Consider the following 16257-nt stretch of genomic DNA (forward strand, 5'->3'; position numbering starts at 1 on the left):
TACCTGCTCACGCACTCTACACCTACTTTTGGATCATTCATTGACTGGACTATATACAGAGAAGTTGTAAGGATAAAAATATAAGTCAGTTTAGTTGGAGAAACGAATAAGTCAGCTTGTATGATTTAAATTTTTTTTATTTTGAAATGGAACTATCTGTATATTTATATGCTTGTTGAAATGTATTAAGAATTCACCAGCTTGTGGTGAAACCCGATTGTTAGATTATGATGCGGTAAAACAACTTGGATAATTTAAACATAAACGCGTAAAGATTTTACTAATTTGAAAGTGAAATTTTGACAATATAATCTAGTATATTATACAGTACTTTATCTCAATCACTCAGTTAAAATTAGAATTTTGACATTATTTTGTATATAACCTATATTGTAACAGTAATTTTAATTATGTATTTTTCGTTTCAGGTGAGTGACGTAACAGTTAGGTGTGTTAGTCGAAGGTATGTATGTTGTTTCTTGACATTATCATTTTTAGTGTTTTAAAACATTTAATGTGGTAATAAAAATCACGATTATTTTGCGTTTGTTTAAAGGCTTTCATAATTTATCAATTCGGTGGCATGATTACCACGTTATTTTCAGGTATTCCTCTGACAAATGTAGATAAATACATCAAGGGTTTCTATATTACTCTGTTTTTTTATTACTCTTGTTTCTGTAAGGAGGGCGACAACATTTTATGTTCTTGGTGAAAGATTTGGTGCCAACTATTCCGCAACGTGCGTCTAGTAAAAAACTGTGAAATAGTAACTGACGTTGTCCCGATATATGTATTATCATTGACTATATATATATATATTCCCAATGCAATTCATAGAAAACTATTCGCTCAGTGGCGGATACGTAACCCTGCCCCTGACACTGCAGATGGAAGGTTGTAGTGCCGGCGGCGTGGTGGTTTTACCAGTTGACTGTAGCCGTGACCATGACAGTACTTTCTCTGTAGCCTCCACAGGTGGATACAGCCCCAGGCTTCCAATCTAGCCTTGAGAGGTTAAAGTTCTGGAGGCGCGGTGCTTCTAGTCACTAGCCTACCAAGTTGGGTTTCAACAACTGTTTCACTGACGATTTGTTTGCCACAGTCGTCTGAATAAGTGTTTTTTTAATTTTTTATTCTTGTTTAAACTGCTTTCCTGGGATTTGACACTATTTCTGCACAGCACTACACACTACACAGTGCCTAATGTACATTAATTGTGTTGTACGTATTTTCATAACTCCACAGACTTGTGATATTTTGCATAATTACCCTGGCATTTTCCCTGGGATTACGAGATTGTCCGGTAATTCTTTGAAGAACAAAGTCACTTTCCAAAATTTACTCTAATATGTATAATTTTTTATTGTAGGCTTACACTTTATTCTAAAACAAGCACTACTTTATTCTTCGCTCATTAATTTATAACTTCGAATGTCATAGCTATTGCATTGGTAAACATGGCCTGGTTGTAGAAAACATCACTCTTTAGTAAATTGTTTATAAATCTACTATTACATTTACTCCTACATGACCATAACCAATGAACCCTTACGTTCGCCATGTAGTGTATACTGTGGGGTTGACTGTGGGGTTTAATAGAGCCTGCAAATGATAATGAAATCAGAGATGAGAAAAACATGATCGAGATCATATTTATTACTGACATTTGACCGTATTTCCTTCTAAAGATCACGAATACCTCGCACAAGTCACACTGGCCAGGCTACATTCCAAGGAGCATCACTCGGACCTGACATTCCGTCACCTAAAAGGGAGAACCCGTCCATTGAGTAATTTGTTGGAACAAGTTGGTGCCAGGAATGGTCATTGATCGGTATTTATATCGCCTTCTTTTCCAAGATGCTTCGTACTTGCGCAGAAGCAACCCAAGGTTATTTTGAAAATTCTGGCTTTGGAAAACAAGCATCATTGTGAATTTGCTGCGATTAAATATAGGGGAAATAGTCAAATAAAGTATTAAAACCACGTGTTTTCAACCCTGGATGAAAAGTTGTCGAGTTTGAAATTATTTGTTGAAGACTGCCAAACTGAACAAATACTTGTCTCATTTTGGTTGTGAAACTCATGTTTATCAATAATGGATTTTAAAAATTTATCGAAACCTCTGACCTGTTTCTAACCTATGAAGCTGTAAAACTATCTAATTAGAAATAAACGAAACATGTATCCACTGGTAGTGTCTACCTTTTAATATCTTGCTTTGATTTGTTATAAGCTAATCCCACATTGTAATGAATTATGGACCTTCTGATCCAGGATCCTATCATTTTCTAAGGAAAGAATTCTGTTTTTGAATAGTGAAATCTTTGTATCCGTTGCATCCAGAATCAAAAGTAATCTGTGGAAACAAAAAAATTACTCCCAAGAATTGTGTGTAAAGAGATCGAAAATCCAAACACTTTCGCCATCGTTGGTTAGATACCTCATAACTTTACCACATACAGTAACCTGTTACACCATCTTTCAACAGACAGCTGGAACCATGTATCATGCGACCTATGCTATTACAGACCGATATTCAAATAGTTCATAGCGGACTTTCCTACTCATTACCATCCATAACTATGTCAATGGCTGCGACATTAGCGACTGTGTCTCTACTTACGGGGTTACGTCATGAGTTTATGGTAAGCAGCAATTGTATTGATGAGATGCTACACGCTGCATGCCTACCAACATCTGCCAATTACATGGGGAGACTGGGCTATTTGGCCTGTCTAGTTTGGCAACTCTGCTTCGGAAGTATCACTTTCCATTCTGTCTCATCGTTGTATACGAGGGCATCGTTGTGTAATTTTAATTTGAGTTTGAAACGTAATTTTTAATAATTTCATTCAGCTTGTTTAAATGTGATTTTATATTTCTATAATGTAATGCTGTCACAAAATATCTAGTAAAGTGAACAATGGGCTTAAGCTCTACTTGCTTAAAGTTTTAAAATTGATTGACGCCATTTCATCTTGAAAATACTATAAGAATAATCTTTTACTGACAAACTTATTATTCATAAGTTTTATTAATGGAGCTCGTTAGTGGCATTTATTACTTAAATCGTATCCATAAAAATGTCACAAAATGTATTATTTCCTTTCAGATTATAACCCAGCTTCAGCTTAATTTACGTTCTCATATCATAAGATATACAAGAAAAACTATTTTACATTCATGAACGTATATGACATGGGAAGACAATAAATACAATAGACTTGAACATTCACATTTTATTTATTTTTTTAAGTTTTTCACATGGCACGTAATATACGTGAAGTATAGCATGAGGTATGTGCATAGCTACTCGAACAAAAAGAAATGGGCGAAAGGACTTTGGCTTAGGGAAGTAAAGCAAAGGGGGTTAATGATGGTAGAGAGTGGGTGCGTGGTATGCCACGGGGGACGCATGGTAGGCATAAGGGCCGGAGTGGTAGGCTACGGGGGTGGCATGGTAGGCCACAGGGGTGGCGTGGTAGGTGACGGGGGAAGAGTGGTAAGCGACGGGGGAAGTGTGGTAAGCGACAGGGGTAGCGTACCTGGCCACGGGAGCGTGGTAGGTGACGGGGGCATGAGCTACAACTGGGGCATGGGCCACAACTGGGGCATGGGCCACTACCGGGGCATGGTAGGCAGGCGCGACAGCCTTAACTGCAACAGGGTGGGCAGCGGGCTCCTTGTGGACGACGGCGTTGAATCCGTTGACGGGGTCGGCGGTGTAGTCGACAGTTCTGCGGGTGCCGTCGGGCTCAGTCAGGCTGTAGGATCCCTGGACAACGTCTCCGTCACGGGTCTCGTGCTGGTTCTTGTTGTCTCCGGTCAGAGCGTCCTGCACATCGTAGGCGAAGGAGTACTGGGGGTGGGGGTCGTACTCTTCAACTTTGGCGGCAACTGGGGCGGCGTGGGCGACGACTGGGGCATGGGCCACTACTGGGGCGTGAGCCACGTAGGCGGGGGCGTAGGCCTTAGCGGCGTACAGCTGGGGTGCAGCCTGAGAGCCGGCTACCAAGATAGCGAGAAGGACAAGCTGCAACAAAAACTTTAGTCAATACAGAGACACATGCAGTTGTACAAACCGACGCGAGATGTTTTAATTTTTTCACTCCAAGTTTTTCCGTTCAGTTTGTTCTGATAAACTTGCACAAACATAGCTTCAAATTCTGCTTTGATCAGTTTTAATTTTACAATCATTCGCCGTTGCAGATCAAAGAAATTCCAAACCCTCATTGTTGACTGGTACAAACGTCACTTTAGAAATTCCTCTCCAGACTTGTGTTTGTGAGTGGCTGAACGCGTGCCAAGTGGTCTAAATGAGTTACAATGTTGTTACGTGCTGGCGATTGAATATAATGGGTCATCAGTCGTCCAGAACCCACGGGGAGAGTGGTGGGCTCGTCATTCATTGGTGAACACTCTCACTCTCACACACATAGTGTAATACACAACACAGACACACACACACACTTGGATGGTTTGCCACCTATAATTAGGTCTGCATTTAGAATGCCCACCTAGATGGTAGTTTAGTAGGCCCAAAGCCCACTATGGTTTGGCTCACTTCCTATTATGTCCTGGTGACTAAGGTGTATGTTGATCAGGGCAACACCCAGTCGGGGATTCCCGTGTTACAACTGCTCCAGTTAGACTCCGAATCAGTTCCATTTACATGATTGTAGGGTGATATTGATACTTTATTTTACAATTATATTTTTTAGTTGAAACTATTTAAAACAAATTGTTTTAAACCTGTCATACACGAAATTTAAAATTACTTTCAATTTTTCCGTTATAGTGAATACTGTACTACATTTTTAAACTTGTGCAACTCATAATGGTCATTCACATTATTGTCCTTTTTACATTGTTGAAAAATAAAGGTTGCAAAAAGATATGTATACATTTTTTTGATACCGTAGGTAAATTAAACTTAAATTCTTCTTCAGTACACACTAGATATTTGTGAAGCATGGACATTTCCTGAATAGCTCAAGTATGTAGTAAATGTTATTGAATCCAATTAACAAATAAACAAAAATAAATGTAGCAAATCGTTTGTTGTTTCCGTCCAACTTTTAATGCACAGTAAAGCAAATAACTTGTTAAAACATAAATTTATCAGTCCGCTGGATAAAAAGTAAGTCTCACATCCATTTCATTTCACAATATGCGAGCTTCTAGTGATAAAGTGTTGTCTGATTTACATAACATGGTCGTTGTAAGGTTGTCGATCCGTCAATGGTGACTGATGGGTGTTGATGCGAACTGGTTCCACATTTAAATCTGGAGCAAGTAGCAAAAAAGCCGCGGGAACTGGCATTGCCCATCAAAATGTAAAAAAAGAAAGAGTTGGCCTTATCATATCATGATGGCCTAATAATGAAAATGGAGTTGTCACCGTTTTAATTTGCTAGATTTCAATGTATTTAAATATCTTTCAAGAATCATAATGAATCAACGTTTATTGTACTTCTGTGTAATTTGAATTTTTTCACAATACAAATGCCAAGTTGTACTTATTTATGGTTGGACTTAGTAATGGCAAACACACGTACAAAACCTGCAATTTGAGATTTCAGTGTAACATTGTTCAAATATATTATAGACTCTGTGTTAGATTAATGTAAAGTAACAATGTTCAAGTAGCAAGGAATATTATTTCAATTAAGTCCGTACAAACTATGCTTAGTACAATTCATAGATAAGAGAAATCTGCATTTGGTTAGAATACAAAAAAAGATAGATTCTTGAAATGAAGCTTTAATATTTATTTGATTTTTACATTTCACAAACAACTTCATCAAAATTATATTCAAAATAACGAGTGTATTTTATAAACCAAAAGCTGTTGTAAATTAAATTAAGCCCGTGACAATTAGTGACAACCCCAGTGTTATTATTATCCATGTTCACATGTAATATTCAGTTATGTTTTTTACGGTTTCTATGTTTAAGGGAAGTGCTAGTTATATTTCTTATCCTATATTTACAAATGTTCACTATACCTATTCTTATGAGTTAAGTGACAAAAATGTAAATATAATACTCTAAAGTTATCCATATGAAAATATTTCCTCAATCGCACGTACAATTTATGATTAAAACATTTTTTCGTGGCTGTAAATAGGCAATCGAAGTTCATGTTGGTTATTTTAGCAGGTTCATACATGATCTTACTCAAGAATTTGTTATTTACTGTTTACTTAAGTTTTCTACAGTATTAATTGAATAACTGTCAAGTTACAGATTTTATTTCGTTAATTAATCATAATTTTCTATCACAATTCTAACTATTTATCTTGTTATATTTTCTGCTCAGTTTTTACGCATTTTGGAAATTTCTACATTCTTTAATCAATATTATCAACGATTTGTTTATTGTACCTCTTGTCCTGCCCAATCATAGTTAGTTTAAATCTTTATGTAACTGAAGGCGTGAGTGTTATATTTTAATTGATCTTTCTTTGTTTGCATAAAATAACCAAGTTTGAGGTAGTTAATATTTTAAATTTATTTTTCACCTGCCTGGAAATAACTTGAATTTAATATGGTTTAAAATATAAAAATATATAAATTATTCATAAAAATGTTAATGTTTTATTGCCATTTCCAAGAAGAGTTCAGGCTAAATCAAGTCACTTGGATCAATTTTCGTATATAAATCATTATTTAAAAAAATGATCTACTTTACTGTAAGATAAACACGTTACTTGTACGTTTTGATATTTTAAAGTTTTAACAAACTAATTAATACTTTATCTTTATGCTGCTTTATGATTGTTATTCAACATGAAATCTTTGCCATCCTAGTAACGCCCTTTAATCCAATGTTTCTAGCTATCTTTCACTTTTACAAAATTTCTACTTTTATAATACATTTTGAATCAGATTTTAAAGTTTGATTTTATTTGTTTCACCTATAAACCATATTGAAACATTTTAAACAAATCCAAAATAAATTTTTGAACAGACCAAAACCGATGGTGCACAAGTCCCAACACACTAAAAAGAGTCAAAACCCTAAACTCATAGGAACCACTTGCAAATTTCACTCCTAGGTTACTTAACTAACACTCTCGCTCAGACCACGTGTTTACAAAGGACCATTTGTAAGGACTATTTGGACAAAGGCTAGACTCACCTGAAGTGCCATGACTGGAATGTTGGTGTGACTGACTTTGCCTGTAGAGGACCATACAATATATAGGGGGCGCCCATCCCCCCACCACAACCCCGCCCTATGCACATCTGATAACGGTTGGATAATTGCTCCATCCAGCCTCTTGCCAATTTTTGCCAACTTGAATTTGCACACTTCCCGATTGGGCATTTGTCATTTCATTGATAACTTTGATTAATATTTATGGAGAAATCGCTCCTGTTTAGAGTCCGATTTGGTCATTTATCAGGTGGTGACAAGTGTGATTTTCCTGATGATTTATGTCAGTGTTAACGAGGTGTAGCAATATGTAAATTAATTGTTCGGAATAAAATGTTCTCGAGTGTTATAATTGTTCGTCACTTCTTTCTGATGTAATATTTGTATAAATTTATTTACGTGATTGGATAATATTGGTAAAACTACTCTTGAATTTGATCAACTCAACGTACACAGTATTGTATATATTCCTTTCAAAATTATGTGTTTAAGTATTGGGAATCTAAGTTTAAGCTTCTAGAATCTCAGGTTCGAAACCCGCTTACCTTTGGGGAATTGTTACTTGGGGGCACAGAAAACGTACTACTATAACCCAGAATGCCAACCGCATGGTAAAAAGCATTAAGCGGTTTGAGAGAGCTTTGCCTGTCAATCCGTAGGCTATTGCATGGCAACGCTGGTGGCGCTGCCTACGGATTGACAGGCAAAGCTCTCTCAAACCGCTTAATGCTTTTTACCATGCGGTTGGCATTCTGGGTTATAGTAGTACGTTTTCTGTGCTTGGGGGTTATGTGATTGTTAAGAAAACAATATTAAGCTATAGGTCCGTCTAACAAGTAAAACGAATGCCTCGTAAGTGAACAGAGCAGTTTTTTTCTCTTTTGAATATCTTAATATTATGAAATAAGTCTAAACTGCTGTACATACAGTCTTAAACTAGAAACGATAACACTATTGCAATACTCTGTCGCCATTTTATTACTAATTTCCTAAAATTTAGAAGGCTCTGGTTTATGTATCAAGGCACGCCATATCAGGAAAAATATTTTAACGATAAATTATTTCAAAGCTGTGAACATTTATTTCAAACCACCTAGTTTATGTTGACCACCTGTATGGTCAGGAAACCCGCTGCTGATAAACACAGGAGTAAATTAAATGCAACGATCATTAGACAGATTGAAAAGTCAAAAGTGTTGAACATTCTTTTAATTATACTTCATACGCATGGACATGGTAAATATGGAGAGGTATTATGACCCCATACTATATTTGACTACCTTTGAGAATTCGTTTAACACAGTTTAAACTGAAAAAAAACTCCATTATAAAATCTGTATACATTCGCAAGCTACACTGTTTTCTTTGTTTTTGAGTTTTTCATTAATTATAAAATATCGATTTTGAATGTCCTGTGGTCGTCTAATAGATTACCAAATGAAGTGAGTTCCTGTAGTTTAACTGTACATTATCTGTTTTACAAACAATGAAAACTACACTCCCGAACGTTGTTGAACCTTGACCCAAATCAAGTGCATTAGTGTGGGTTTAATCCCTGAAATATGATATATAGCGCGGCAAACCTGTCAGCAGGTTTACAAAAGATTCTTGCAAAAACACATGCTCCCGCATGACAGATTTTTTGCACTTAATGTAGGTCTATGGTTTCGCCACTTTTGTAAAGTGTTTCTTGGGCCACCACGAATTCAAATCAGGAACTTCAGCTACAGTACGCTTTATAATATCACCAATAAGTAGATATATAAAAAGTTAATAATACTATTTATAAATTAATGTAATGTCGTGCTAAAAAATATCAAATTCATTTAAGATAAAAATTGCGTTTTGGTGTTTTTTTTTTCATATAAAATAAACCTTGTTTTGCTAAAACGTGTGTTATTTGAGCAATGTTAGCAATAAACCTGCATACTCATTTTAATTCGATGAACATTATGCTCCTCAAAATATGACGAAATTACAATACAATCTAGTGAAAATACCACTATGAGTTTTGCAGTTTTGAATGTGTCCTATTCCATTGGCTTTGATAAAAAGTGGTTGGACCGAGTAGATTTGTGCCACAAAACAAAAACTCTCTAGGTGTTGTCTTACATCGGTCCACAATGCTTCATTGGCCTTAGCCGTCTAGGTTTCATTCAGAAATTGGTCATTCTTTTCGTCATTATTTTGGAGAAGTTTCGGAATATTTAGTTTAGTTCTTGACTTTGCAACTATAACTAAATGTTCCATTCATGGCGGGTTGTACCATTGTTTTCTTGGAAATTACATTGTTCAGGTCTTCAATGAACTTAGTGGTAGAAAATTCTTTACTACGATATCGAGTTCTTGTATGGTAAGACATACAAGAACTCGATATCGTGCCGTACTATTTGAAGAACACACTAGTTTATCCAAATGACACTATCTTGTTTATCAAACAGTTTTTGCATTTGTAATTAGTGAGGGATTCCTTTATACTTCATAAAAAGCCTTGATCTACACAAAATTGACAGGAAATTCCTGTGTTAGGTACATGTACTTAAATAATGCATATTTTTAAAGTGGGCAACCGATGTTCAACATTACTTATACTATCATAAAAACTGTAACATACATACATATTAATTAAATACATCCAATTAAGGATCATCATTAGCCACACTTTGAGAATATATTTTTTTAATTATTTGCTACCTGTGTTGGTGGTTTACATAACCTGAATGCTCGTTTGATACCAAAATCAATGACAGAATCCATCCAAAAAAGAAATCAACTTAAGAGGGAAAATTGAATGATTTATTAAAATGTGCAAGTAGTTGACCCAAGAGAGTGACATACCCCCAATCATAGGCCACTATTTTCTTATCAAGTTGACAGATCAGTGTAATGTTTAGGTGAGGCAGCATATATGGCGGCGGTCCGGGTCGAGTGGGTTACGAAATTGTTAACAATGGCAGAATATCGGCCAGACCAACATAGCCAACCTCCTACGACTAGTCTGACTGGCGGGATCACAGAAGACTTTCCTACATCGAACTATTGACCGCTAGGGTAGTGACGCAGACTTTAATTAGATTCAAGTATCATTTGTTTGACAAGTTGGTGCATTTTAACTTTATTCTGTCTTTTAGGATATTTGTTGTGTGATTTGAGGTATGTATTTTAAATTTCTAAAGGAGAGGTCCGAACTAATCTCGCTTGGATTCAGAGCGGCGACCATCAGATTTGAGGGCGAGTGCTATAACCCCTCGGCTACATAGACAACCTAATGAACAGTTAAGGACTACCTATGATGCAAAAACAAATTCCAATGTGAGGTTCAGAAGTTTAGTGCTTTTGGCCTTCAATACAACTATAGTTTCCGTTCCAATGTTAAGGTTGTGGCCAGCTTTAGAATAAGTTGTTGAAATGAGCCACTAACATGACCTCATATTAATTACTGATTTCTGCTGAATACGATTAGTGGTTATAAAATGAATCTGAAAAGACTTATATCCAATACAGAAACAAAAATACCCCACCACAGAAAACCTGCAGACTAAGCGGATTCTAATTTTTCTGGTTGTATATTATTTACTACAATATTTCCATAAACAAATCATATTTATTCCCTTTTAAATAAAATTTTTTGTTGTGCTAATACGCTAGTCACGAGCCCGGGATTGTTTTTCACATTACTTAAGGCTAGACAAATGGGTTGCGGCATTATTACTTAGAAAAAATCCATTGGTGATTGGTGGGATTTGAACCCGGGACCGAAGGGACCGAAGTCCCGTGCTCTATAACCACTACACCAGCTCACTACCCGGCGATGTTATCTAATTTAAATAATATTAGACTTAACGAATACTTAGGTTTGATCCTACCGGGAGGTTATTATTTTAACCAAATAGTAGAAATTGTACAGGATGAAATAAATAAATTTTCTAAATTTTATATATATTCATAGCAAACTGCAAAAGTTATTTTCCTCCCAAAGAATTACATAAACATTTTAAATGTGCAGTTTTTTCTTTCTCCGTAACTTTTAAATAACAGCAACGACTCCATACTACAAAACTATTTGTTTTTTACGCTATACACGGTCGATGCAATGCAAATTGGGCATTTCCACGTTTTAATGGTAAAGATAAAAAAATATTTTAGATTTGAAAATCCTTAAGTACCCCATTCTCATTACCCGATCTTGCTGGTTTGCAAACTCATTCAAGTGTATCCCGCCCTACACCTTCAAGACAAACTTCATCAAAGTCGGACCAAAATTACTTGAGATATTTTATCCACGAAAAAAATTATCTAATAGTGTTTTTGACCTCTTGGGACATAAAAATAAAAAGTATATCGGTCCTGGGCCTGGGTCTTACCGTGCCACCTACGGCAATAGCTAACTTCCCTAATATATAAATTATAATTTAATAATACAATATAATGGTCTCAATCTCTATCTGTTATCGGATCATTCAACCATGTTCTTTTAAAAAATCGCTTAAGATATGGGGAAAGACGCGATATAGATAGATGATAAGTCTGCTTCACTATCTAAATGTTGATGAGCCAGTTGGTCAAGTGGTAGATCTTGGGGCTTCAGAGTCCGAGGTCCCTGGTTCTAATCCCGCCAATTACCAATGGATTTTATCTATGTTATAATGTCGCGACCCTCTAGGACTTTTTTTTTTTTTTTTTTTTTTTTTTTTTTTTTAGGGAGAGGTGGGAAAATGCATTTATGCACACAGGTTGCTAGCCTGTAGTGTGGGACTCCAACGGGCTTAAGGCCCAGAGACTACCCACTAAAAACCTCCTCTACTCTTCGGACACTAGCCTGGGAACACTTGTCGCACTTCATCAGAACTAGGCCGAGTTTGCCTACGCCCGAGGGGCTTACGCCGTGTCTAGCCGTTTATTTCTTATCAAATCTAGACTATGTTCCGATCTAGATCATTCTTTTTAGCTTGAAGGACATTCCGGACAAAGTGCGACCAGCAGTCCCAGTTGTCCTCACCCTTCAGCAAGGTCTCACAGATCGATTCAATCGACAGCACCCCAAGATGTTGAATGGCCTCCTGGCGAAGCATATCCCATTGTGGACAGTGGAAAAAAGTGTGTTCCGCGTCGTCGGGAATGCATGGGCAGTAAATGCAGTCAGGTGAATTCGTTTTGGCCATCAAGTGCAGGTACGACTGAAAATAGCCGTGACCTGACAAGAACTGCGTGAGGTAATAGTCAACCTCACCGTGCCGCCGTTCTACCCACGGTTGGACCTGCCTGATGAGTCTGGCAGTCCAACGTCCTCGAGTCTCCCTTTCCCAGCTTTCTTGCCACATCTGAAAAGTGCGGGAGCGCTCTTCTGTTCTTGCAGCGTCCTTTCCAATGTAGCCTTGTCTCTGGTAGATTGCCTTCCTCTCCGCTGCCAAGAGTTTGACTGGGATAACTCCAGCGATCACCAAAACGGCCGGTTCGGACACCGTACGGTACGCGGAAGCGACCCTGAGTGCCGCCTGACGCTGCACTCGTGCGAGCCTCAACCTATACGCCTCCTTGTTAAGCGCGTCTGCCCACACCTCAGAGCCGTAGAGAAGCACGGACTGGACTGCAGACATCAGTAGTCTTCTACGGCTGGACCGGGGACCACCGACATTGGCCATAAGCCTACTAAGAGCAGCAACACTCCTAGCAGCCTTGTCCGCCGTACGGAAGATCTGGTCCCTCCAGCTCAGCTTGTTGTCCACCATGACACCAAGGTACTTGGCGGTTCGCGTGGTTTGGACAACTACGTTCCCAACTCGTAGCGGAACGATGGTTTCAATCCGTTTTTTCGTGAGGATGACGATCTCTGTCTTGCTCAGAGCGAGTGTCAGACCATGATCAGTCATCCAGGCGTTTACAACGCGCATGACTTGGTTCAGTTTCAGTTGGGCTAGCTCAACGTTGCGTGCAGCAATGAGGGCTGCGACGTCATCGGCGTACCCAACTAAAACGGTCTCCTCTGGCATCTCAGATCTCAGAAGGCTGTCGTAGGCAGCGTTCCACAAATCTGGGCCGAGTATCGAACCTTGCGCGGCACCGGAAGTAACATCCATCGTCCGCGAACCATCTTTAGTTTCGTAATTAAGAGTTCTGCAGCGCAGGTAGTCCTCGATCAGCCTCAACAGATATGCTGGTACGCGGAAGCTATTCCTCAACGCGCTCAACATATCGACCCATCTCGCCGAGTTAAAAGCATTCTTGACATCTAGCGTAACAAGAAGCACGATACGGCGAGAGTAATGATTGAAGCTCTCGGCACGCTCTACCGCTCTGTGTACCCTCTAGGACTAGCCTGAAGTAATGTTTAAAACAGTTCTGGGCTAGAACCTAGCGTCCTAGGATGTGAAGGTGGGACATAAAAAATATATACAAATCATTCAAAAGTCAGTGGTAGTGCCCATCTTGCAGGCTAGGCCGGCTTAATCGCTGTCAGGTGAATCTTCGCAGCCTACGCAAGCATCACAATCACCACTATCAGGCCCCAGTGCCAGACCAGTGGTTGTTATTTATTAAATCGTCGGCGACATTAGGCAAGATGATCGGCCCACAGCGACACGCCCGTGTCGTCTGTCGCAACTCCCCTTGTCGCCATGCTACCGGGAATGTCGCACGGGACATGTACCATCATTAAGGGGTAATATGATCAAAATAGAGGCATGGTTAAAAAAGATCACCTTAAATCTTTTATTCTGTTTATGTGTTACCCGAATAGCAAAAAATGTCCGGAAATACTTCAAAACCAAACGTGTACCTTTACAGTTTAGTTGGGATTTACTGATACGTTTAAAATGTTTACCTGCATTTGTACAATGTGATGCAAAGGAGATTATCTTATTATTATTTAACATCACCCCTTTTTTGGCGCATTTTTAGTTGACATGAAAACGAGAACTATGGAAAAATTTAGCTTTAAGATTTTTAATATTTTATGATTTTTATGACAACCTAATATGACTAAATTGTTGAAAATAGTGGAACTTATGCTTGTGAGGGTTTTGTGGAGCTTGTTACTGTATCACAAAGGTAAAGGAAAATATGTTATATCACTTTAAATCAGCTTAGGGAAACAACTTTTTATTTAAACCCGTTTCTTCTTAGAGTATTTTTCACATTACTCTATGGCAAGATGTATAAAAACCAGTCACACTCACACAGCCGTAACATTTGTTATGAATTCGCAACACTTCATCCTTTCAAGATCGCGTAATATTAATGACGGCCACTTTCCAAATCAGGTTTGTGCCTTGTACGTTTGTCATTCTTGTTTATTTTTCCCCGCAATTGCGTACATATGTTGGATATCTGCCGCTCCTTTGACTGTGGATAATCGCCAGGATTTATCCTCTTGTCCGCTAGTAGTCCTGTGGTCTTTACATATCTTGAGTGGTTGCAAGATTATACAATGTTATTCCGAGTGTAAAGTGTAGTAATTCTTGGATTTTAATGTTTTTTGTTTTGTTTTTTTTTATTGAAAACAGTTTCCCTACTTTTTTATAACAACATTTAAGACACAATATAATAAATAAGAAGCAAAACCTATTTGCTTATTTAATCATCGTGCTATACCTTCTGTATTACATATAAATTCAACGTATGTATGTATATGTAACTTCTGGCCTAATAAATAACCCACAACTTATACAACAAATCACAAAAAATATCTCATATTAAAATATCGTCAGTACGAGGCTCTCTAGTACTCTACATTGAACAGCTTAGTAAAATCGTTAAACATAAACCGTTACTGTATTATAAAATTAAAAATATAACCACGTCCCATCAAAATTGAGTCCGAAAATGACCAAGTTGGAATATAACCAACCCATTGATGCAGTAATAGTTTTCTCTTTCTCTATTATTTTGTTTTAGCCTCTACGGTGTTATTTATTTTATCATGTATGTATCTCAACACAATATGTCCATAATTTACCAAAATAAAAGAAAAAAATACGTGTCCTCCTTCCCTATACTAAAGTAAAAAATAAGCAGAACAGGAGATGTTTGCAATCTAAATCCATTACACTCCATATTTAAAAAGAGGCTCTTGAGTACTTGACAATGAATAACTTAAGCCATAAAACATCGCACCATTATTTATAAAATTCTAATTACCCCTTCAAAAACACACACCTTCAAAATTAAGTTGAAAACTTCAAAAATGAACATGATGGACAATGAATTAAACTATTGTAATGAACTCTGATAATAATATAAATGATCTAGGGCTAAAACGTTTACTTCCTCGCTATTTATATATCACAGATCATTCTATAAAAATTAGCCGATTTGAACAAAATCTTTACGGACAGATTTGCAAAAAGACATATATTTTACTAATAGGCCTATATTTAATACAGCCCTATAGTGTGATATCACAGCCACCTCTAATACATTATGTATTAGAGATTAGATGTATTAGAGGTGGCTGTGGTGATATAGAAGTAGTGAAGCAGTGTAATGTAGGAGGAGTGAGTAAGGTGATTTTAATTGCCAAGCAGTCAGTTCCACCGCCCGTTTAAGTCTCCTGCGAGGCAGGACTATGTGATGTATATCTCTCTTAATTGGGTGGAACTGGCCTTCCGAACGCAGCATGATACCTGTAAACTGGCTTGAGAATGAGTCGTCGAATCTGTAAAGTGCCTTAGTGACCTAGCTTATATAGTTTTCTTTGGTATACGTTGTAATTGTTGTTGGAAACTAACAACCAAAATAATTATTGTGACGTGATGGGTGGGTAAGAATAATATATTTGGTTCCTCAGTGATGTAATATATTTTCAATTGTGTCCACTATACTTATATTTCGTGTGTTGGTTGTAGACTTATGTTATGATCTTTATTATTTGACAACAATTCATCTTCAACTTACGTCGTTACTTGGGAGATTGTGCTTGTAAATACTAACATACGTTCCATATTAATTACCGATGCAATATTTAAATTTAATTACTTTATTTTATGCCATTTATAATATTGTACAGTCTGTAAAGTCTTGGTACAGTAAAATTCCACCGTAAATTCCATTTATTCATGTAAGATTTTTACAAATGTATATATCATTTCTTG

At 37.3% G+C, this 16257-nt stretch overlaps 2 protein-coding genes across 2 annotated transcripts in view; one reads left to right on the forward strand and one right to left on the reverse strand.

Annotated features, from left to right (window-relative positions):
- The window catches only part of LOC128991335 (neurobeachin-like protein 1), a 423043-nt gene that overhangs the window by 308067 nt on the left and 98719 nt on the right, over positions 1–16257 (forward strand). The window lies entirely within an intron of this gene.
- LOC128991343 (larval cuticle protein A3A-like) lies at positions 3231–7178 on the reverse strand. Its single transcript, XM_054414150.1, has 2 exons — positions 7151–7178; positions 3231–4039 (listed from the first exon to the last, which is right to left on the reverse strand). Exons 1-2 carry the CDS (start codon positions 7160–7162, stop codon positions 3377–3379), a joined length of 675 nt encoding a protein of 224 aa, XP_054270125.1. The 5' UTR covers positions 7163–7178; the 3' UTR covers positions 3231–3376.

Source organism: Macrosteles quadrilineatus, unplaced genomic scaffold (assembly GCF_028750875.1).
Source record: "Macrosteles quadrilineatus isolate MER2022 unplaced genomic scaffold, UCM_ALF_1.0 Scaffold_4__1_contigs__length_99947679, whole genome shotgun sequence".
NCBI lineage: Eukaryota > Metazoa > Arthropoda > Insecta > Hemiptera > Cicadellidae > Macrosteles > Macrosteles quadrilineatus.